Source organism: Cydia amplana, chromosome 21, assembly GCF_948474715.1.
Source record: "Cydia amplana chromosome 21, ilCydAmpl1.1, whole genome shotgun sequence".
Lineage (NCBI taxonomy): Eukaryota > Metazoa > Arthropoda > Insecta > Lepidoptera > Tortricidae > Cydia > Cydia amplana.
In genome coordinates, this window is record NC_086089.1 from 8,647,563 (window position 1) to 8,671,193 (window position 23,631).

The 23,631-nt window shown below is 39.2% G+C and overlaps 2 protein-coding genes across 3 annotated transcripts; one reads left to right on the forward strand and one right to left on the reverse strand.

Moving 5' to 3' along the window:
* On the reverse strand, positions 1-7,046 carry LOC134658049 (NADH dehydrogenase [ubiquinone] 1 alpha subcomplex subunit 10, mitochondrial). 2 transcript variants are annotated; one of them, XM_063513652.1, is made up of 5 exons: positions 6,947-7,046; positions 6,141-6,875; positions 5,098-5,271; positions 2,664-2,879; positions 1-143 (listed from the first exon to the last, which is right to left on the reverse strand). In XM_063513652.1, the coding sequence occupies exons 2-5, from the start codon at positions 6,843-6,845 to the stop codon at positions 39-41; spliced, it is 1,200 nt and encodes a 399-aa protein (XP_063369722.1). In that variant the 5' UTR covers positions 6,846-6,875; positions 6,947-7,046; the 3' UTR covers positions 1-38. The 2 variants fall into 2 exon arrangements, with proteins under 2 accessions (XP_063369722.1, XP_063369721.1); XM_063513651.1 differs by having other exon boundaries at positions 6,141-6,866; positions 6,936-7,021.
* A 7,243-nt stretch (positions 7,047-14,289) lies between these two features.
* Positions 14,290-17,482, forward strand: LOC134658253 (RNA-binding protein pno1). Its single transcript, XM_063513866.1, has 3 exons — positions 14,290-14,647; positions 15,530-15,692; positions 17,117-17,482. Exons 1-3 carry the CDS (start codon positions 14,412-14,414, stop codon positions 17,459-17,461), a joined length of 744 nt encoding a protein of 247 aa, XP_063369936.1. The 5' UTR covers positions 14,290-14,411; the 3' UTR covers positions 17,462-17,482.
* Positions 17,483-23,631: the final 6,149 nt, after the last annotated feature.

A 23,631-nucleotide genomic window follows, 5' to 3' on the forward strand; every position in this document is an offset into this window, starting at 1 on the left:
TCTAATTTAAATAAGTGTATTCCTACTAAACATGATATTTAGATATAGTCCGTGTACTTGGGCATCTTGTTCTTCATGAGCGTGCTGCCATCGTCTTTGTTGTACCCCACCTCGTACTCGAACTTGGGGTGGTTGTAGATTATCTGTAAAAAGTAAAAATATACCGTCAAAAATTTGATACACACTTTTATTGCCGACTGTACTTTGAATGTGTATCAAGTAACAAAAAAGCGGCCAAGTGCGAGTCGGACTCGCCCATGAAGGGTTCCGTATTTAGGCGATTTATGACGTATTAAAAAAAAACTACTTGCTAGATCTCGTTCAAACCAATTTTCGGTGGAAGTTTACATGGTAATGTACATCATATATTTTTTTTTTAGTTTTATCATTCTCTTATTTTAGAAGTTGGGGGGGGGGGGGGACACACATTTTACCACTTTGGAAGTGTCTCTCGCGCAAACTATTCAGTTTAGAAAAAAATGATATTAGGAACCTCAATATCATTTTTGAAGACCTATCCATAGATACCCCACACGTATGGGTTTGATGAAAAAAAAATTTTTGAGTTTCAGTTCGAAGTATGGGGAACCCTAAAAATTAATTGTTTTTTTTCTATTTTTGTGTGAAAATCTTAATGCGGTTCACAGAATACATCTACTTACCAAGTTTCAACAGTATAGTTCTTATAGTTTCGGAGAAAAGTGGCTGTGACATACGGACGGACAGACAGACGGACAGACAGACAGACAGACAGACATAACGAATCTATAAGGGTTCCGTTTTTTGCCATTTGGCTACGGAACCCTAAAAAAGCGGCCAAGTGCGAGTCGGACTCGCCCATGAAGAGTTCCGTATTTAGGCGATTTATGACGTATTAAAAAAAACTACTTGCTAGATCTCGTTCAAACCAATTTTCGGTGGAAGTTTACATGGTAATGTACATCATATATTTTTTTTAGTTTTATCATTCTCTTATTTTAGAAGTTAGGGGGGGGGGGGGGACACACATTTTACCACTTTGGAAGTGTCTCTCGCGCAAACTATTCAGTTTAGAAAAAAATGATATTAGAAACCTCAATATCATTTTTGAAGACCTATCCATAGATACCCCACACGTATGGGTTTGATGAAAAAAAAAATTTTGAGTTTCAGTTCGAAGTATGGGGAACCCCAAAAATTTATTGTTTTTTTTCTATTTTTGTGTGAAAATCTTAATGCGGTTCACAGAATACATCTACTTACCAAGTTTCAACAGTATAGTTCTTATAGTTTCGGAGAAAAGTGGCTGTGACATACGGACGGACAGACAGACGGACAGACAGACAGACATGACGAATCTATAAGGGTTCCGTTTTTTAGGGTTCCGTAGCCAAATGGCAAAACGACGTCCGTCCGTCCGTCTGTCACCAGGCTGTATCTCACGAACCGTGATAGCTAGACAGTTGAAATTTTCACAGATGATGTATTTCTGTTGCCGCTATAACAACAAATACTAAAAACATAATAAAATAAAGATTTAAGTGGGGCTCCCATACAACAAACGTGATTTTTGACCGAAGTTAAGCAACGTCGGGCGGGGTCAGTACTTGGATGGGTGACCGTTTTTTTGCTTGTTTTGCTCTATTTTTTGTTGATGGTGCGGAACCCTCCGTGCGCGCTACTACGACTAGCACTTGGCCGGTTTTTTTTGCTACAATATGTCCCGCAGTTCGGTGTGCCTCTTGGCATAGGCCTCCTCCAACCTTCTCCACTGTACTCTGTCCTCTGCAACTCTGGACCAGTAAGGCCCCAGGGTTAAGAGGATTTCATCTACCCATCTTGTTTTTGGATGTTTTTGTTTTCTACTTCTGTTTCTATGTAGTGATTATGAAACACAAGATTCTCCTGACTAGGGAATGCAATCTCGATCTCGCAATTTCGAGATCTCGCGAGATCTCGCACGAATTTGCGAGATTCAATCTCGTTAATAGAGAATCTCGATTTATGTAATCTTCGTCGAGATCTCGATTAAAATTTTCGAGATCTCGAACGAGATTGAAAGATTGATCTCTGTGAATTACTTTGTTTTGAGTAATTTTTTACCTTAGATTCATGTTGTTCAGGCAGTACTATTGTGTGTAGCCAGCTTTAGCCGACGATAATAGCACTGTAGCGCACTCTCTGCGGAATATATGCGGAATAATAAGCGGGCGTTTTCTGCTGTTGGCCTTTTTGCAACAAACAGGTGCCGCTTGGCCGACAATACCTTGAGCACCCTGTGTTTTTTACGAAATCATTTTCAAAATGCATAGTGAAATAAAATGCTGATTTTCTAAGTCACTTTTTCTTACTAACATGGTTACGTGCTACTTAGAGCTAAATAAGACTTATAAATTTTGTTTTAATAAAAGTAGTTTTTTTGTTAGATGTTGATTAAATTTGTTGTTTTTATTTTCATGGTGTTTGGTGTACCCTAAATAAGTAGTCTTTACAGAATTCTTAGAGTTTTTTGACCAGATTAGGACATTTTCAATTACTTTGTATAATCTCGATCTCGCCGTGATTAATCTCGATCTCGAAAGTCTGACGGTCGAGATCTCGAAACACCCTATCTCGATTCAGATTTTTCGTGCGAGATCTCGAATCGCCAATCTTGGTGCGAGATTGCATTCCCTACTCCTGACCTTTTCCCTCTCATAAGCATCATCGGGGCCGGTGATCAGCTCGGGCACGTCCAGCCTCGGGATGTTGAACAGGTTCATGAGGTAGTGCTTCTGATTGGTGTAGAGCATCCGCTGGTCCGCCCACTCCACCTCGCGCGGCAGCCGCCAGTCCTTCATCTTTGGCTCCTCGCGCTCCGTGTACTGCTCGAAGTTGAGGCGCTCGATGTCTTCGACCACCTGGAAAAATTATAACATACAGTATCTCATTAATCCGGCACTAATGCTGACACACGAGAGCCGGATTATTCAGGGGCTTGGAAGTTAGAGTGAATCAGCATATTAGTGATGTTTTTTAGTAGAAAAGTTAGTCGTCATAGAGAAGTTAGTTAGTCCATAGAGAAAAAAATACATAGAGTGCTCACTCCATACATCAGTTTTAGTACCAAAAAGACTAATAGCATCTAGCATCGAGTAGCGGAACTATCAGTACTGCTACTTGACAATAGATGTAGCACCGACCGGAAAGTCTTATGCTGTTGAGATAAGACTTTCCGGTCGGTGCTACATCTATTGTTAAGTAGCAGTACTGATAGTTCCGCTACTCGATGCTAGATGTAGATACTGAAATTAATAGTCTGAACTGATGTATGGAGTGAGCACTCTATGTATTTTTTTCTCTATGGTTAGTCGTAGTAATACATTTTACTAAAATGCTAAATTCAAAGAAAATTCTACTTTTAACTGGAACTTAGCGGCAAAAATGTAAGCTCACATAGTAAATTAGGATATAAAATGCTCATTTGTATCCCAATTTTAATGCCGGATTACTAGGTATACCATCAAAGTGCTGGATTATCAAGATTTCTCTATTTTGTAAATTATGGCTTAAAAGTACTGCTTAACACATTAATTACCACCCAGCCAAACAAGACATCCGCGCACGGAAGATAAAATGTTACTTCTTTGTTTTGTGCATCCGCGCCAGGCCACATCAATTTCGTCATATAAAGCTGTAGTACGTAGGTTGCCCTGAAAGTTTCGGGAATTGGAAAAAATACGCGTTTAAATGAAATAAAAGTACTTTTATTGTTTTTCAAAGTATTCTCCTTTGTGTTTAATGCACTTTTTCATTCTCTGAAACCAGTTTTCAAAACAGTTATTGAACTCTGAACTGGGGGTTGACGAAATGGCCATTTTATAAGCGTGGACTGCTTCTTCCGCGGTCTGAAAACGCTGACCACGCAACCGATTCTTTATTTTCGGGAAAGTAAAAAAATCGTTGGGACTTAGGTCGGGGCTGTACGGAGGATGGTCCAGTAATTCGACTTTTTCGCCCTTCAGATAGTCGTTTGTTTTCTGAGCAGTATGAGGGCTGGCATTATCATGGTGTAGTATAATACGGCGGTTAGGGTTATTTTTTCGCAGTTCAGCAAAAACAATCGGTAAACAAACGCCTATATACCAATCGGCATTGACAGTTCTTCGATCTTCAAGAGCAATAGTCGCCACGTGACCCGATTTGGAGACAAACGTGGCTACCATTTTTTTGATCGTGCTGCGAGAACGAACAACTTTTGTTGGCTTCGGCTCGTCTTCGTAAACCCATACTCGAGATTGGTTTTTGGATTCAGGCTCATATGCGTAAATCCATGACTCGTCACCTGACACAATACTAAAAACGGCAGTTGAGCTTCCTCCATTAAATCTTTTTAGGGTTTTGTGGCACCAATTGACACGGACCGTTTTCTGCTCGTCAGATAACAAGTGAGGAATCCACCGGGAAAACAACTTCCGCACGCCCAACTCTTGCTGTAAAATAACTTGTACCTGACTCATTCCAATGCCTAAAGTCTCCTGAATTTCCCGATATGTAACATGCCTATCTTCTTTTATCAGTTGGCGAACAACATCGATGTTTTGATCGGTAACGGCAGTTTTCGGTCGACCCTCACGTACGTCATCCGCAAGAGACACACGGCCACGTTGAAATTCCGAATACCACCTGTATATTGTCGTCTTCGAAGGTGCTTCACTACTAAAAGCAATAGTCAATCGGTCTCCACATTGTTGTTGTGTTAATCCACTTTTAAAGTCATAATAAATCATTGCTCTAAAACTTTCGCGGGACAGCTCCATTTTCACCAGCGACTCAACGACTTTAAAAAACAATTGAAAATAGAACATTGTTTTTTTTTTCTAAGTGGCCAGTGTTTTCGAATAATGAGACTATGCTTGTAACAAAGAGGTATAACACATGTCAAATATACGTTCCTAAGTATGCAATTCCCGAAACTTTCAGGGCAACCTACGTACCAGGATTCGACTATCGGGTTGTCCAGCCTGGGAACGAAATCATAAATTCCCCGATAGTCGGGTTTTCGGCACTGAATGTGTTAATAGGCGACCATGTCCTTGTCACTGTTGGTATTTAAAAAGAAATGCCAACGGTACTTACCACTTCGACCTCGCCGCCACCGCTCCAGTCGTAGACCAGCAGCTCGGCGTGGGTGGAAATGTCGCGCAGGTACTTGTTCTTGTACTGGCGCTCCATTTCGGTGAGGAAGGCGGGCGTGAGCGCCTTGCCGCTCTTCTCGTAGTCAAGACCTCGCTTCTGGATCGCTGACTGAACCTGTCAAAAAAAAACAATTCTTTATTTCATTCAGAACCATTATACAGTGGTCGGTGTCTCCTTGTAAGTTATTTACAAAATAACCTGCGGCGGTAGTGCGGTTGCGTTTTTATCGCTTGTCACCATGCCTGTCACGTTCTAACAATCTTCTAATAGAAATACAAGCTGTATTTTCGGTTCTGAGGCTTCATACGCACTTGCAGTCGCAATCGTACAAGACAATCCGTATGCCCAGTTGAATTTTTTTTTTTTATCTTAATTTTTCAAGGGGTTTTGTCACACAGTGACTATGTCACCCCTGTAGTGAGATCAAGTAATAATGTAGTAGTGTAGCATTACTAACACCACTACATTATTTTTAAGTATAGGTTGCACATCATCCTGGCCTCGTCCGATAGAATGCTAAAATAAAAATCGTGAATTGTCTTGTGGCGCGCTGCCGTAAAAACTTCAATCTGTTATACAAAATTAATGATGGCGAAATTGAAAATGGTGGACGTTGTCAAAGTAACCTTCACACTTACGAGTAGGGTTTACATTAGCTCACTTGCGCCCAGGATTTTGAGGATTGAGTGATGTTTGTGTTTATGACATAAAGCATTCAAAGGATTAATTATAACCATAATCACAGTATAATAAAGGGTACTAGCATACAGTATGGACGCTCCCTGCCTTCCCTGCCTCCTGTTGAAAATGCCGCCCACCCGCCGAGACCCGCTCTCGGTTACCTCACAGTTACCTTACAATGTCTTCTCTCACTCACACAAGCATGGTACGCGTTCACCTACACGAGCTTAGGCTGTGTACGTAGGAACGCGTTTGTTTCATACATTTGATCGCCAGTGTCCGATGTGCCATAATATACTAACCTTGCCTACTCCAAGATCCAAGTATACTACCAGATGGGGCCTCATCAGTTCCTCAATAGTGTTATTCTTCAGTTCATAGTACACTGAGCGCACACCCTTGCTGATGTACTTCGAGGCATACATGGCCTCCAGGAACACAAAGTCAGAGTATGGAGACCTCTCTAATACCACTCCTTGTCCTGTGTTGAGAAGATGAGCCAAAGCGTCAATATATTGGCTGTAGCGAGCAATGTATGTCATAATCTGGAAGTTTCCAGCCAAACGGTGATTCGGGCACTCGTTGAAATTCTTATGATCAAAGGTCCTAGTGTCCTCGGGAACCAAGGGGTCGAACTGCCTCAGATCACAGCCATTAGGCCTGATGTAGTGATGGTCCATGTTAGCCTCAGGGAAATGCTTCATTCCCAGGTCCTCGGCGAGGCTCGCGGCGAATTTAGTCTTACCGACCGCCACGGGGCCCTCCACCACTATCACTTTAGAGTTCTCATCGAAGCGGTGCGTGGTCCTGTCGAAGAGACTGCGGATCCAGGTGTAATCCTTGTTCTCATAGTCGAAAGGGGCCTTCTTCGGAGGCCTCGCGGGCATAGAATCGCGGAGCGTCTTGCCAGAGATGTTGCGGTGCTGTACGAAAGTGCAAGCGGCTATTTTACCCCCATGACTTGGGCTGATGAACTTGATTACCGAGGTTTTTATTAGACCAGCCATACTGGTTTTTGAGGTATCGTCCTGTGATACCTGTAATTGAGAGTACTGCAGTTGGATAATATAATTATATATCAATTAAAAATAATAAACGTGATTCTTACCTCAAATAATCATAATAAAAATCTATTCGTCTGGTTAAAACTATGACATAACACAGTCAAGGTTTATTCGGATGGAAGTGACATTTGTCACCATAATTTTAAGGGGGGGGGACAGCCACATATAAAGCCCTTTATTCAAAAAAATAGCACCATCTTTATCATTGAACACTAAACTTTTTTTTTAAATATGGCTACATTTTATTTCCTCAGAACGTCTTAAAAGTCTCGTATCTAGGACATGCAACAAACAAAAAACATTTAATAGAACAAGAGTATTTTATGGCCATCGTTGCCATGGAGACGATTGTCACAATAAAAAACATTTTTGTCAAATAAAACTCAAAATATAATATTTTCGTATTTATTGTACTATAACATAATTCAGATAAATAAAAAATACTTTCGGTTATACAATGTTAAAAGAAACAAAGTTTTCATACGCCATCACAGTCGCTGAGAACTTTACAAGATAATTCAGAAAAAACCATGGCGGGTAGATTCCCGACCTGCTGCGTGTAATTGTGTTTCGTGGTCAATTGTGTGTTATTTCAGCCGTGTATGTTACGAGAGCAGAGAGGTCTCCACGAAGTCCACAATCAACTTATTTCAGATGCGGTGATGCACGTCTGTCCAAATCCAGACAAATACCCTGAGCGTTTTAAAGTTTGGGTTAAGCTTATTGGGGGCAAGTTGGATACCCCGTCAGATTATGAATTTTATAAGAAGAAGAGGGTCAAGAGGATTTGTGATCTTCATTTTACAGATGAACATAAAAATCGCTTTAAGCGACTGAATGCAATAGCAGTACCGACGCTATGTCTACTTGGTAAGTCAATAATAACACTATAACCAGACAGCTACACAGCAAGTATGCCTGGATGACGGTTTTGAAGCCTAAATCACTATACTAAGTATGCTAAACTTTTACTCATAATTATCAAAAAATTGCATGTAAATAAATAAAATACCTATGTAATAATAAATAAATATTACAGAACATTATTACACAAATAGTCGCACAGTAAGCTCAATAAGGCTTGTGTTGTGGGTACTTAGACAATGACATGTATAAACTTTTATATACCTATAAATACTTAAAAATACATAGAAAACATCCATGACTCAGCAACAAATGTCCGTGCTCATCACACAAATAAATGCCCTGACCGGTTTTGAAGCCGGGACCATTGGCTTCATATTACGCAGGGTCACTACGTACTAGGCCAGACAGGTCGTCAAAAGCTGTCCACGATTGTAATTTACAATGCACCTACATGTGGAACTGAAATTATGCAACAATTTTGGATATGATGTACCTTTTGTACAGTCAGCAATAGTATGTACTTATTCGCTTAGCACCTTTGCATACTAACTTCTATGCAGGGAGATTACCTTTCTTTGCAAATGACTGCCAGCGCGAGCTACGCGTTACGAGCGCAGGCGTAGCCAACAGCATGAGAAAGATTGTAGGTCTATGTAGTCAAATTGACTACACACAGAAAACCCGCCTAGCGGGTCACGGAATTGTTGGTGCAATAAAATTTAAACAATCATAATTTTAATACACTTTCAGGCACAACCACCTTTCAAGATTCTGCTCCTATCTGACATTCAAGCCACCTTTCATTCTGCTGCTTCTACGTCAGGTAAATCACAAACCATCCATATTCATAACTAGATTGTTAATTAAACACTCTACTTTTCATTTCGATAACGAGGAAAGTAAAATGCATGTGATTTAAAAAAAACATGACTGAGTACTGTATACATTTTTATACTGTTTCTAGAGGGTACTTTGAATTAACAATTTAGGTTAAAGAATCGTTATTTATGGAATGGAGGGTTAAAAATCAGAACGGAAATTGCAAATCTATTTAAAACGAAATTTCAATTATTTATATAAAAAAATGAAAAAAAAATCGTCCTTGGAAAGTTAACGCATTCACTGCCAGGGGGAGTGGCCTAGGAACAAACTTGTATGACGGTCGACGCACATGTGCGTCAGTGGCAGTGAATGTGTTAATGCTCTAGTGCAGAAACGTATCACTTTCTGCAAACCTTTTAGAACAACAATGACCCTCTTTCAGAGCATGAGAAATGAAAATTATACACCTAAACCTTCCCCAAGAATCACGCAGTCGAGTAAATACTTTGTACAGTACTTAGCTCGGGATTTGGTAGCTGCGTAACAAACCTGTTTTTCCACCCATTGAAAGGCGTTTTTTAAATAATGCGTCGGTGGCAAATAAGCATACAGCCCGCCTGATGGTAAGCAGTCACCATAGCCTATATGGATACCTGAAACTTCAGAGGTGTTACGTAGGTACGTACACGTTGCCTATCCTAGGTAACACTTCGCACCCTCGTTGAAATGATCTAAATATGTATATTTAAAATAAGGCTTGTGTGTAAACATACGTTTAATATGTTTTTTCAGGCACCTCCAGCGCCCAACATATTTCTCCTGAAATAAACAATCAACCTACCTTTAATTTCGCTACTTCTGCCCCAGGTAAATAACGATCCTTTCACTCACGTACTAACTGTACTAATAAAAGTAGGTAACTCAGAGTGATGTCTCAGTCCATCTGTTATCATTTCATGGCTTACTTAAGATGCAATAGAATAATAAGAACGTGTGTGTATGTGTGTGTGTGTGTGTGTGTGTGTGTGTGTGTGTGTGTGTGCGTGCATGTACATCTGTGCATGTGATAGGCAGGCATATAATACTTAATAGGTAGGTAGGAAAAAAGGAATACCTACAATTGATATCTATATTTAAATTTTCTACTGGAGCTGAAGTTGTTTCTAATTAGTGCACTAATAAATTTGAGATAAATTGGCAGTAAAAAGATGGGAACATAATTAAGACAAGGGTAAAAATAGGCATCTTGGCTAGGCACCCAGTTTACTAAGTAACTAGCCCTGGCGTCCGTTCCGTAGCGGTGCGCGCGTATTATGGCTAGACACCAAAATCGGCGTAGGCCGCATGTACTCGTAGTGACGCGATGTCATCGCGGAGTGAGCCACACCTGTTCTAACATAGGAGAATAAAGCGCTAGGTGTGTCTTTTTTTATTAACCGACTTCCTTTCCCAGAAGTAGGAGGTTCTGTATTCGGTTGCGGTTATTTGTTATGTATGTTCGCCGATTACTTACTCCGACATCCGTGATCCGATTTGAGTACTTAATTATTTTTAGTTTGAAAGGAGGTCCTCAATTTTTAAGGTACGTGTATGGTGATTTGGTTGTTTTCTTAAGCAACTCGAGAATTTTCTCTCGCAAACCACCAATTTGATGAAGTGAAGCATGAGCTGCGTTCTCGCGCGCGAGTCCATACTTGAAGTCGATGATGATTTTTTTGATGATAATGAATAATGATAAAGATAATGATGTTTTTAGGGTTCCGTATCCAAAGGGTAAAAACGGGACCCTATTACTAAGACTCCGCTGTCCGTCCATCCGTCCGTCCGTCCGTCCGTCCGTCCGTCCGTCCGTCCGTCCGTCTGTCACCAGGCTGTATCTCACGAACCGTGATAGCTAGACAGTTGAAATTTTCACAGATGATGTATTTCTGTTGCCGCTATAACAACAAATACTAAAAACAGAATAAAATAAAGATTTAAGTGGGGCTCCCATACAACAAACGTGATTTTTGACCGAAGTTAAGCAGCGTCGGGCGGGGTCAGTACTTGGATGGGTGACCGTTTTTTTTGCTTGTTTTGCTCTATTTTTTGTTGATGGTGCGGAACCCTCCGTGCGCGAGTCCGACTCGCACTTGGCCGGTTTTTTTACTTGAAAGAAGTTACCTCCAAGGTGATGGTGATGGAGTTCACGAGGAATTGAGGCAACTCCTTGATTTTGAAAGGCACGTGTATGGTGATTTCGGTGTCTTATAAAGTAACTCAAGCATGTACTCTGGATAACTACCAATCTGATTGAGTGCACTTTATGATATAGACCAAGGACTATAAGGGAACTTAATTCCCTCTTATGAAAGGTTTATTATGATTTTGGATGTAGGTAAGGTAGTAGGTATTGGAAATGACTAAAGAGACTGAGAGGTGAAGGGTAGGTGACTGAGAGGTGAAGTCTGAAGGCAGGGTGGTGTTTGAGGGGTGATTGATTATTTTTCTGGAGTCTCGATAGAATTCTAAGATCTCCTATGAAGTACGCGCGTAAACAATGATTTTGTATATTTCTTTGTATTCTTCTAGTGACACCTGCCACACAACATTCTGAGATGCCTACCATCAACAACATAACTACTGCAGAGTCTTCTGTATTGGCAGAACATAATTATAGTGGGATGACCCGTTCGAAAAGAAGGACATTAGATCACGGTAATTAAAAATATTTATAAGTTATAATGCCATACTGATTGTGTATATCAATATAATGTAGGTACTTAATAGGTTATATTTATTATGAAGAGATCGATTCGATCTGATGATGAAAACCAAAGCTGAGCATAGGAACTAGGTAAAAAATAAATAACTCGTAAATATGGTGTATTTATAATTTTCTCAATCAGTGAAAGATAATTGTAGAGATAAAAATACAGTCGGTAATAAAAAAATGTATCAATACTAAATTTGATGACATAACAAACTTTTCACCACACCAGCTACTTTGCACTTCAAAAACGGATAGCTAAATTGCACTTTGCTATCAGTAAATCACATGTGAGGCAAAGTAATCAAATGCAAATTTTGAGTTGTTTTCTTATGTTTGCTGGTAGAATTGACTTTTAATTGATGATTTTTGGATGATAAATATTTAATAACATTCGAACATTTGAATGTGATTTGGTTTGATATTTTACATTTAATATTTGCTTCGGGTTGGTGTGGTGAAAAATTTTGTGTTTCACTCGGGGGCAAATTTTGTTTAACCCTCGTGCTTTGAAACCCTCGCAACTCTCAAGAATCTTTCGCTTGGTCGGGTATCAATATTAGCACGAGCGGTTAAACAACAACTTTGCCCCCTTGTAAAACAAATAACTATAAATGTATAGTGACAAACCAAAGCCAAAAGTTATTAAAAATTAAAGGTACTTAATATTATAATTTTGTTTTCTTTCAGGTTCGAAGAAAATTGAGGTGCAGCTTAAGGTAAAACAATTTCAAATGGAAGTTAACCGTTTGCGCAAAAGGGAACTTTCATACAAGCAACGATTGGAACAAGCTCACCAAATGTACCAGACAGTAGTGCGGCACATGACGAAACCAGCTCGGCTTTTAGTGAACATGCAAAAACAATCAACGAAGCAACCTAAAGGACGACGCTATTCATTAGAAAAAAAATACTGACAATGTCGCTTTACAAAAAGAGTCCAAAGTGCTACTGGCTGATGTGTGAATATTTTTCACTGCCATCTGGCAAAGCCATTAAACGCCAAATTAAACTGACCAGTGGCATAAATACAATTATATCCGAAGAAATTAAAAAAAACAATGGCTTCAAAAGAACCTGCTGACAGACTGTGTAGCCTAATATTTGATGAAATGTCTATTACGCCTCAAATTCTGATGAGTTTTTCAATTCAGCTGGTATCAATGAGATTTTCGAAACTTATTTGCGAAATAGCATTTGATATTTGTCAGTCGTTTTTCGGTGAAGGTACCTACCGATATAGTTTACCCTTTGGGTTGGAAGGTCAGATTGCAGTCACTTTCTTAAAAACGAATGCCTACGCCGATTCATGGGATTACTTAACAAGCGGATCACAGGCTCCCATTGAGCCGTGGCAAAAAGCCCGGATTACGCGCGGAAGATGATGAGGCAGTACCTTTCACGTCTCCAAACTAAGGGCTCATGTGTGAACTCGTATGAGATTTTAGTTACATTGCGGACCATTAATGCAACATCAATTCAGCCGACCGATCAAATAACGCAATGTAAGGAAACTCGCATGCGAGTTCTCGCACCGTCTAAATGAGCCCTTAACACTTTCGGTGCCAGCGCTTGCTACGCGCTACGAGCGTAGCCGATAACATGGGAAAAACCGTATGTAGCGAAAATCGACTACGGATAGTGCACCCACCTGGCGGGTTGCTGACAGTGAATGCGTTAATTTTAAACAACCGATTGCCAATAATTTAGTTTTCTAGGTCAAACGGTTTGGGCTGAGCTTTGATATTAGTCAGTCAGGACTTTATAGCATACAATAACGTTATGTTTACCCAGGTATTGGCTCCTGTACTTGTATCTGTTGCGATGTTTTCTTTTACGTTTGTATAATATAGTTTATTACAGCGTACAATAACGTTATGTTTACCCAGGTATTGGCTCCTGTACATGTATCAGTTGCGAAGTTTTCTTTTACGTTTGTATAATATAGTTTATTACAGCATACAATACCGTTATGTTTACCCAGGTATTGGCTCCTGTACATGTATCAGTTGCGAAGTTTTCTTTTACGTTTGTATAATATAGTTTATTACAGCATACAATAACGTTATGTTTACCCAGGTATTGGCTCCTGTAGGTATTTGTATCTGTTGCCATGTTATCATCATGTAAATGTTATCACTATGTGTAGTAGATAAACTTCTGTATAGGTAAATGTGACTTGTGTAATAAACTTTTGAATTTTAAATTATGAAATATCAACTATCTTTTCTTTCCCATTTATACTTACCTTGTTATTTTATTTTATCCGGTATTTAATAAGCTACTTTATTATAATTTTCTTGTTAAAATCATTCTTGGATATCATTGTATTGTACTTACGTTACCTGTTGGACTTTAAAATATCTGCTTGCCAATATATACCTATAGCAAGCAAATATTATAATAAAGTTGTTGATTAATGGGTAAGAAGAGCAAAACTCTTGATATAACAAATTATATATGACCCTGTTTACACATTGATTAATGTTTAGTGTGAGTTTATACATTTGTAGCAAATGTATGAACTCATATTAAACATTAATCAATGTGTAAACAGGCCCTGTAGGTATGAATATTGACGTTAATATTGTGTGTTCAGATTTACAGATGGCGCTTCATAATGGATACAAAAAAGTTCCACGAGAGGGCTCTCTTTCTCATATATATATTATACTACTCTTTGAATTAATCCCAGAAAACAGCATGAAAATAGTGCCTGCTTTTAGCTGGAAATTAATTAGTCAACCCATAATTAATCATTTAAAAGAATTTTAATGGATTTTAAAGATAAAATAGAATGAATTATCTCAATTTACAAGAATTTGAAGACGTGATAAAAAAGAAAATAATTCAAGCTATTCCAGTCTCTAGCATAAACGCTACAGAAAGTACTTTTATGTGCATTGGAAGAGTTCGGTTTTTACATCACTAGCTGCACTACCCCTTTTTGACAGATCCTGTCACTTGAGAACCATGTGAGATCGTGGCTGATAAAATAAATAAATAAAATATTAACTTTATCTCTCTGAATATATATTTTTAAGTGCTACCGTCTAATAAATAAACAAAAAATGGAAACTGAAAATATAAGTGTCGATGAGTTTTTGCCCGCAAAGAATCCAATCAAGCTCAAAAATGTGAAGCGAAGAGCCGTGTCTGAATCAGGGGATGTTATGGAAGTTGAAGAGCACAATGGTATCCAAGGGAAAGCTAAACACACACGGCCTAAAGCAAAGAGGTCGAAGAAAAACCAGGAACCTAACGAGACCAAAGTTAACATGAGAAAAATCCCAGTCCCCGCTCACAGGTATAACCTCTAAAAATAACACTTTCATTTGGCTATTATTAGCCTTTATTTGTTTGTAGGATAGGTTTTACTTTATTTCTTCACTTTTTGTTAAGTTTAAAGATGTAACCATAATATAAAAGTGGTTATTTTTGTATTTACCTACATGAACAACATTAAAAAGCAATTTTCACTTTGAATTTGTATACAATGATTTTACTGATTTCATTGAAAGTTGAAGTTAAGTCCATTGATATTTGTCGTATCATAGGGGTATTTTATATACAAAACAAAGGTGCTCAGTAGTAGTAATAACTGCTACTGAAAAGGACTTAAAATATTTTTGGTGTTTTAAAATAGAAATAGCCATGACCTTTAAATCTTATCAAAGGTTCTTCTTTTATATCAACTATAATCTTCACCTAATGATAAAGCATGTGTTAAGTTTCTTGTTATTTTTCTCCTTTTGTGTTGCCTTTCTTTTCATAGCATATAAAAAAAGCAGAGCAGAATTGCACAGTATTAGTCATGTTATAAACTAATTCTATTAAAATTGTTAGCAATTTTAGTGTAATAGAGGAAGATCCCTTCAAATAAATACCCAAACTTTCATTGTGAGCTGACATATGCCTACTACTACCACAGTATAATAAAGAGTACTAGCATACAGTATGGCCGCTCCCTGCCTCCCGTTGAAAATGCCGCCCACCCGCTGAGACCCGCTCTCGGTTACCCTACAATGTCTTATCTCACTCACACAAGCATGGTACGCGTTCACCTACACGAGCTTAGGCTGTGTGCGTAGGAACGCGTTTGTTTCATACATTTGACCGCCAGTGTCCGAGGTGTGCTACTACTACTCAATCAACAGTATCATCATACTATTTATCCATTGTCCCACAGATACACCCCACTCAAAGAGGCCTGGCTGAAGATCTTCACACCAATTGTGGAGCACCTGTTCCTGCAAGTGCGGTTCAACACCAAGACGAGGAATGTGGAGATCAAGGTTGGCCCGGAGACTAAAGATGTCGCCAACCTGCAGAAGGCTGCTGACTTTGTTAAGGTATACATTATTTCCATGTTTAACACATTCAGTGCCGAAAACCTGACTGTCGGGTATTTTATGATTTCATTCCCAGGCCGGACGACCCGATAGTCGGGATTGTGGTACTACACCTTTATATGAAGAAATTTTTGTGGACTGGCGCGGATGTCTTGTTTGGATGGGTGGCAATGAATGTACTATACTAATTTTACCTTTTAAACCAATATAAAACTAAAATCTTTACACTCGTAACTTGCGTAAGTATGCAACTATTTTGATAAGTCTTTTGTGTTTGATCTAATGTCGAGTCTAAACATTTTCTTATGAGTCAAATCAACACTTGTGGGACATCTTCAATCATCATCATCAATATTTAAGAGCTATGCTCTTGTCGGTGGAGTAATCGCCACTCTTCTCTTTTCTGGGCCAGCCTTTTAACTCCCTCGTACGACACGACAGAAACTCTATCTTTTATTTGGCTGAGATATGTGATCCTAGGCCTTCCTCTGCGTCTTTTACCCTTAATCTTGCCCTCCAGGATGTTTAAAAAGAATCTGTCGTGCCGTATCAGGTGGCCAACCATCTTGCCCCTTCTGTTAGCTATTGTGTCTAACAGGCATCTCTTCTCTCCTGCCATGCTCAGTACCTCTTCGTTAGTCTCAGCTAATCCTTAGCATCCTCCGCCAACACCACATTTCAAAGGCCTCCAATCGCCCTCTGTCCCGTTGTGTCAGTGTCCACGTCTCACACGCATATAAAGCAATGCTCCAGATATACACCTTAATTAAGCGTTTTTTCACATTCTTCGAGATATGTGCTTTGAGCAGGTGTTTTTTGCTATGGAATGCTTTTTTAGCCATTGCAATCCTCTGCTTGATGTCCGCCGTGCATCTGGAGTAATTGGTAATAATACTTCCTAGGTACTTATATTGTGGAACCTGTTCTATTGCTGTGTTCTGTAGAGATATTGGATTATGTAAAGATCGGTGTTTAGAGATGGTCCAGAATGGTCATGGTCATATTCAATATTTGATGTAAAAAGAAAAATCATCTTAAGCTGTAGACTGGACGCACGGCACCACAGAATAAATAATAGTACTAAGTACAGAAGACTCACTCTCTAACAAAACGCGTCTGTTACGATTAGCACAGATATGGCCGCTAGGTGGCGACAGCGCCACGCGCGGCTTATGCCTTTCCCCAAAATTGGGGCGGAACGGATGTACTTTTAGCTGCCTGTAGCAAAGCGACGAAATCGCGGAGTGAGCCACGCCTGACGGCACGACGAGCAGAGCGGTGGGCAGCGCCGCCCGCCGCCGATGTCGTCCAAAACAGGTTCATTCAAGTCAACGAATTCTGATCGTGCCGCTCGGATCAGGGTGGCGCGAGCAGTAGTTCTAATAGCACTTGCATAGGTTTAATAAAAACATTTCCATTTCCAGGCTTTCATCTACGGCTTCGAAGTAGAAGACGCACTCGCGCTCCTCCGACTAGACGACTTATTCGTGGAATCATTCGAAATCAAAGACGTCAAGACTCTCCAAGGGGACCATTTGGGCCGCGCCATCGGCCGCCTCGCCGGCAAAGCTGGACGGACAAAGTTCACCATCGAAAACGTCACCAAAACCAGAATAGTACTCGCGGACTCTAAGATACATATTCTGGGTAGTTATCAGAACATTGCGCTGGCTAGGAGAGCTATATGCAACCTGATTATGGGTTCGCCTCCGTCAAAGGTGTATGGCAATTTGAGGAATGTAGCGAATAGGGTAGCGCAGAGGATGTAGTTAATAAAATATATTTATGCATTCATTTGTTTTATTTTATTAATTATCGGGTAGTCTATGCGGACGTGGAATATAATGGAACCAATGCATTCGATGACTCTTCTCTTTCCGCACAGACTATTAAATTACTAACAGCCAAGATGACAATCGTATATCGACAAACGAAAAGAAAAATGTATGGAGGTGACATGCTAAGAAAAGTCACGTGATTATTTTAATTTATTAATTGAGTTGCTCATTGTCATCTTGGCTAGGACCCCAGGTGCCGCAGCAAAAAAATATTTACTTGCCAAAATGGTTAAGTTTTTTTGATTCGAATTTTTTTATACTACTACCAGTACTACCTAAGGTATGTTAGTCTGTAAGGCATGTATGTATCCAAAGAGTAAAGTTAGTATAATTGTATGTATCAATGGGTCTTAGTTGTCTGACAATAAATTAATTTGTTTTGAATTTTATTTATACGGATGGTTCTAAGGAAAACAATAAATAAGGTTCAAACACTTTAATGATATATTTATATCCTTTCCATAAAATTAGACATCTTAGAATTACAAAACTACTTTATGTCTAAGTTAAATAATACAAGTTCGTGAAAAAATATTTTAATAATAATTACAATACACCTTTTGCGTATAACGTTGCTGAATAAAAAATAATCATAGGAATATTAAGTTAAATGAGTTAAAAAATAACTAAATAGCTAAACTACTAATCACTACCATTTTTTTCACTAGGAAACATCAGGCAAAAGATTTTGGCTATTAACCATTTCAAGTCACAATACAACAAATGTCACTCACACGTCAAAAACACAGGCGCAAGCAAGCGAATATAAACTTTATGTTAAAGTGTTAAGGTTACTTTCAACTGCGTATGCCGTAACACATATAAGTAGTCGTTGGTGCTGTGGGCACAAGTTGCGAGGTGTTTCTTTCATCCAAAAGATTGAATATAGGTATGTACAAGAGATCATTATTTAAAAAATGTTGTCTAAATTAGATTAGAGGTACATTATTTATTTAAAACGAGACCCCGATGTCAAAACAATAATTAGAATAATTTTGATAGAGATAGTCACATAAATAGGGAACGTGCATGTAGGGGGCAGCACAGTAGCCCCCTGTTTATTAGCGCGAAATGTAAATGTCAAATTTATGCTTCCAATGAACGCAAAACGTGTGAACTGTAGGGGGCAGGTGTCAATCTGTCAATGTACAGTTTATGTTTCCGATTCAGGCCCCAAGATGGCGCTGACCCTCCAACGCGCACGGTCCCTTACTATTTATATATGTATATTTACTTGATGGTGTGTGTGAAAGCTTTTAAGCTAGACCATCTTTTTTTAAAGTTTTTTTTTCAGCAATGTCACCCGCAAAAGTGTAATAACAAAATGCCGTCTCCATTCTGTTAGCCACCCGTACACCGCGTAGATCTTTGATCCCAACAATTATTCTAACAAACACCGAATTAAACACTTTAGTGTAAGGCCTGAGTGGACGCTCGCTCGGCGGGGCGTGCAGCGTGGCTGTGGGCTCACGCGTGATGTGAGCAGCGTGCACTAAGGCCGCTCCTATACGTGCGCATTTGTTTAACATGCACGCCGCACGCCCCGCCCCGCTGCACGCACAACTCATTCTCTGGCATTCACATTCTCGGTTATGCATGTGCACTAAATTAACAAACATCAGAAAATTTCCCACCGAACGGGCGGAAACGGAGCGCATTTCACATTTGTACGGCCGCACGCCGGTCGGCTGCTCGCGGACGCGGACGGACTCCATCGCGTCTGTCATACATAATGAATAGGTATATTGAGCATGCGCTCCGGCGCGGCCCGACTCCAACCGGTCGGTGGGAATCGTACAGGGGGCCGATTTTTTAATTTCGACCACTCGATTTCGTGTATTTCGTTAATTAATATCTCCAATACTAGGCATTTAAATTCTACTAATAGAATTGAAATCGAGTGGTCAATACCAATAGATTCCAAATTTCGATCGCTCGTATTTCAAAAATTAGCATTTCGCCGTTTTCCACCGATTTTCGAGTGACGAAATCGAGCGATCGAAATTCAAAAATCGGCCCACTGGAGATTAACATACGAAAAGAGCAATAAACTTGTTTTTTTAATATGCTAAAATGACTGTTCAACTATGGTTCAACTACCCCAATAGGTCCAATAAATAAATCTGTCAAATCAAACTGACATTTTAGTATACAAGACATAAAAACAGATTTTAGCAGTAAAACTCCAAAATAGATACAATTTCTTTGAAAAAAAAAATAAACAAAAAACTCATAAAAAAGTAGGAAAAAGGGCATTTCTATATTGCAAATTAATTAAGGTTTATTTGAAATGGGATGACACTTTAAGAGAGAGGCAGGAATGGTTCATTCATGAACAGTCAGCAAAGGTTGATTGAACTATAAAATTTAAATTACATACGTAAGTGCGATATACAAATATATTGGGAATGATTGTACAAAAGGCAAAATAGAGGTGACATTTGATTTTAAACCCTGTTCTAAACGCACAAGGTCGATTTGGTTTACGTATATAGTATTTGAATTTGCAATTAAGTTGGAATTCTAGTTCAGTCTCTATGTAACAATAGTATTTGATAATAACCACGTCACGTAGTAAGGATAAAGACACTTAAATTAGTGCAATGCAAAATTTCAACAATTCCATGCAAATAATAATACGTGTGAAAAATATTTGAAAAAATGCAAATTTCGATTGAAAATAGTGAATTTCACCCAGGAAGACTATAAATATAAATGCATCGTTAGAAAAAAGGTACCTTTTTGGTAGAATTACAATATTTTTTAATGTAAATGGGAAATGGTACAGTCAGCGTCAAATATAGTAACGGCCACACATAATATACTTGGTCAACCAGATCCTGACAGTAGAAAAAGGCGGCAAATTTGAAAAATGTAGGCGCGAAGGGATATCGTCCCATAGAAAATTTGAATTTCGCGCCTTTTTTTACTGACAAGATTTGGTTGACCAGCTATATTTACTACCACCGTATACTTGGCTGCACTATCTATTTGATGGTAACTTGTACAGTATACCTGAGTCAAAGCTCGGATACCGGTTACATTTACAAACCGTTATTACATACATATTTGACGTACAACCATTTGTGGCTTTTCTTCAGAGAAGAGTCTTTATGCTACATGTGCATAAGGACCCTTCTCTGATAGAAATCCATATTTCAATCGGTTTCGTTCCAAATCCGTTTCGAATAACCGGTTAAAAAAGGTTATATTCAATAAATGTCATCCAAGACTGGTTTCGAAAATTTTATTTGACCCACCATTCCCCTGGTGATCAACTGAAATAAACCGGTTCAGAGCCCTCAGGAAACTTTTGATCAAAGTTACACATTATCCACAGTGTAAGTAAAGTTAGACCAGGAAAAGTCTGCAGCAATTTTGATAGTGCAGGAAGTGCAAGTGTTATTTTAAACGTCAAACTTCTATGAATTTATGACGTATAAATAACACTTGCTCTGCGTGGGCTATCAAAATCGCTGCAGACTTTTGTTGGTCTAACTCTATTGTAATAACTAATTATCGTGGTGAACATGAGAATATTGATATAAAACGCGCGGTTATATCGTTAGAGGATTCATCTTGTTTGATTGTTCTTTGGTTATTACCATTGACTGTACTTTATCGTCATTACCTTATGTCAAAAGGTGCATTGGGGTCGTTTGGGGGTTTCGAAATTCTCAAATATGTACTACTTAGGTACATAGTGGCAATTAAAGAGGCGTTAACTTCGAAAGGCTCACGGCTTTACCTATACCTATTGCTTATGAAGATTGATGAAATTCAAATAATTACCAGTTGCATTTGTACTTATGTTTCGTACAACATTCAAACAAAGCAAATTCAACTATATTTCCTACGTTATAGGTTAGAATTTCAGGGCTTTTTTTCTTACATGGCTGGGCCTTATGAGATGAGGATAGGTAATATTATATTGCCATGTTATGATAACTATTTATACTTTAGAGACAACAGTCAACAGCAGAAGTAACTAAGCTGGCGTCGTGTTCAGAATGATCTGAAATGTTTTTCAAGTATAATAATTATTAACTTTACATATAATTATACAGCTGAGTGAACCGTAAAACTAGCTGTAAAGATTCTGTAACTGAAAAAGCGCGCATTGGAAATAAGATGAAGTGAAATAATTTTAGGATTTTTTTGACTAGAAGGATATATCTGTCAAAACCCCGAAATACGATCGGTGAAAATGTAAATTTTCTCAATTCACGGTAAAAGTTCAATCAACACTACCACAGTCCAGGTTAATGTAAGCAAACCAAACATAGGGGAATACAACTACGCCCGGGGGGGACAGTGGAAACCGGCAGCGAAGTCTCTCTAACTGTCAATTTTCATTTCAACATATGCGCCTTTTAAAAAACAGACTTTTCGAAAATATGTCTTCGAGTATATAGTTATATGCTATATAACTAAACGTTGAAAAACCAAACACAGGCTACATACAGCTGTACAGTAAGTGACTGTTAAAGCTTGCATTGAAAAATAAGTTCAGGCGATTTCGTGCCTGAAGAGAAAATTAATGAATTAATTTCTCGGAAATATGTTTTTGACCAGAAGGATTTATCTGTCAAAAACGGAAATACGATTGGTATTAAAAATTCGAAAATCCACAGTTGGGTTCTTATTTAGGCCAGCTAAAGCAATATAACCAACTGGGGAACAACTTGAAATTTTATTAAGATCTAACTAGTATACACGTACCCCACACCTTTCTCGAATGCCCCTCTTTTGAACGTTTCAATCCTTTATTTCGTAAACGACAGCCATTAGCGCGTCTCTAATAGGCGTGGTTAAACAAAACGACCATAGCCCTAAAAAAAAATAGCCTTAAGACCCGGAATGTCCGTCAAGTCGGCAAACAAGTTCTTCCAGAGCAACACTGTGACCAAGCACCTCCAAAGCAAAGACCTCAACATCATGCTCCGTACTCTATGTAAGTATGGAATATTTAAATTAATTATTTTCTGCATTTTTATACTTCTGCGCATTCCTTCCAAGGATGAAGCGCCTCTTTTATGACTGAATTTAATATTTTTATTCGTTTCATTCGCAGCTACTGAATCGTGACGACTATCAAAGACTGCAAAATGCTGCAAAACAGTCTGCTGGTATTGATGGCGGTGGTCCTGCTGGTGGAGGCGAGGCCAGAATCCAGGGTGGACTTGCCTAACCATCCGAGAGCCATTAACGCGTCTCTAATAGGCGTGGTTAAACTAAACGAGGCATAGTCTTAAAAATTCAAAGAAAAAAAATTTGTCTTAAGACCCGCAATGTCCGTCAAGTCGGCAAGGGTACATCATAAACTGCATTAAAGGAAATAATATTTCGTACCGCACGGCGAGGAGCAATCCAAGGCAGCCTTAAAAAAAACTAAGAAATTAATAGCCTTAGAAACCGACCCGCAATGTCCGTCAAGTCGGCAAGGGTACATCATAAACTGCATGAAAGGAAAGATATTTCGTACCGCACGGCGAGGAGCAGTCCAAGGCATAGCCTTAAAAAAAGCTAAGAAATAGCCTTAGAAACCGACCCGCAAATCCCGCAATGTCCGTCAAGTCGGCAAGGGTACATCATAAACTCAATGAAAGGAAAGAATATTTCGTGCCACACGACGAGGAGTGTCAGGTGCTTTGCAACGGACATGATGGTAAACAAAGAACTAATAGCCTTAGCCACACCCGCAAATCCCGCGATGTCCGTCAAGTCGCCAAAGGTTCATTATAAACTAGATGAAAGGAAAGAATATTTAGGAGTACCAGGTGCTCTGCAGCGGGCATGATGGTGCTACTCTCCGGATTGAAGAGATTAACAGCTACAAACAGACGTCGTCAACAGTACGACATAGATGTATCAAGAACAAACGCGCAAAGATTTACGCAGAAGGAACGGTCCATGAAACGGCGAGGAGTGCCAGGTGCTTTGCAGCGGGCATGATGGTAAACAAAAAACTAATAGCCTTAGCCAGACCCGCAAATCCTGCAATGTCCGTCAAGTCACCAAGGGTTCATTATAAACTAGATGAAAGGAATAGAATATTACGTGCCACGCGGCGAGGAGTGCCAGGTGCTTTGCAACGGGCA

Bases quoted from the DNA above. Each gene is read 5' to 3' on its own strand.
- LOC134658049 (XM_063513652.1), bottom strand. From the start codon at position 6,845: ATGGCTGGTCTAATAAAAACCTCGGTAATCAAGTTCATCAGCCCAAGT. The intron at 2,880-5,097 runs GTAAGTACCGTT...TAATTTTTCCAG, and splicing joins GTGGCGGCGAGGTCGAAGTG to GTGGTCGAAGACATCGAGCG. The intron at 144-2,663 runs GTCAGGAGTAGG...TACTTTTTACAG, and splicing joins ATGCTTATGAGAGGGAAAAG to ATAATCTACAACCACCCCAA.
- LOC134658253 (XM_063513866.1), top strand. From the start codon at position 14,412: ATGGAAACTGAAAATATAAGTGTCGATGAGTTTTTGCCCGCAAAGAAT. The intron at 14,648-15,529 runs GTATAACCTCTA...ATTGTCCCACAG, and splicing joins ATCCCAGTCCCCGCTCACAG to ATACACCCCACTCAAAGAGG. The intron at 15,693-17,116 runs GTATACATTATT...TTCCATTTCCAG, and splicing joins AGGCTGCTGACTTTGTTAAG to GCTTTCATCTACGGCTTCGA.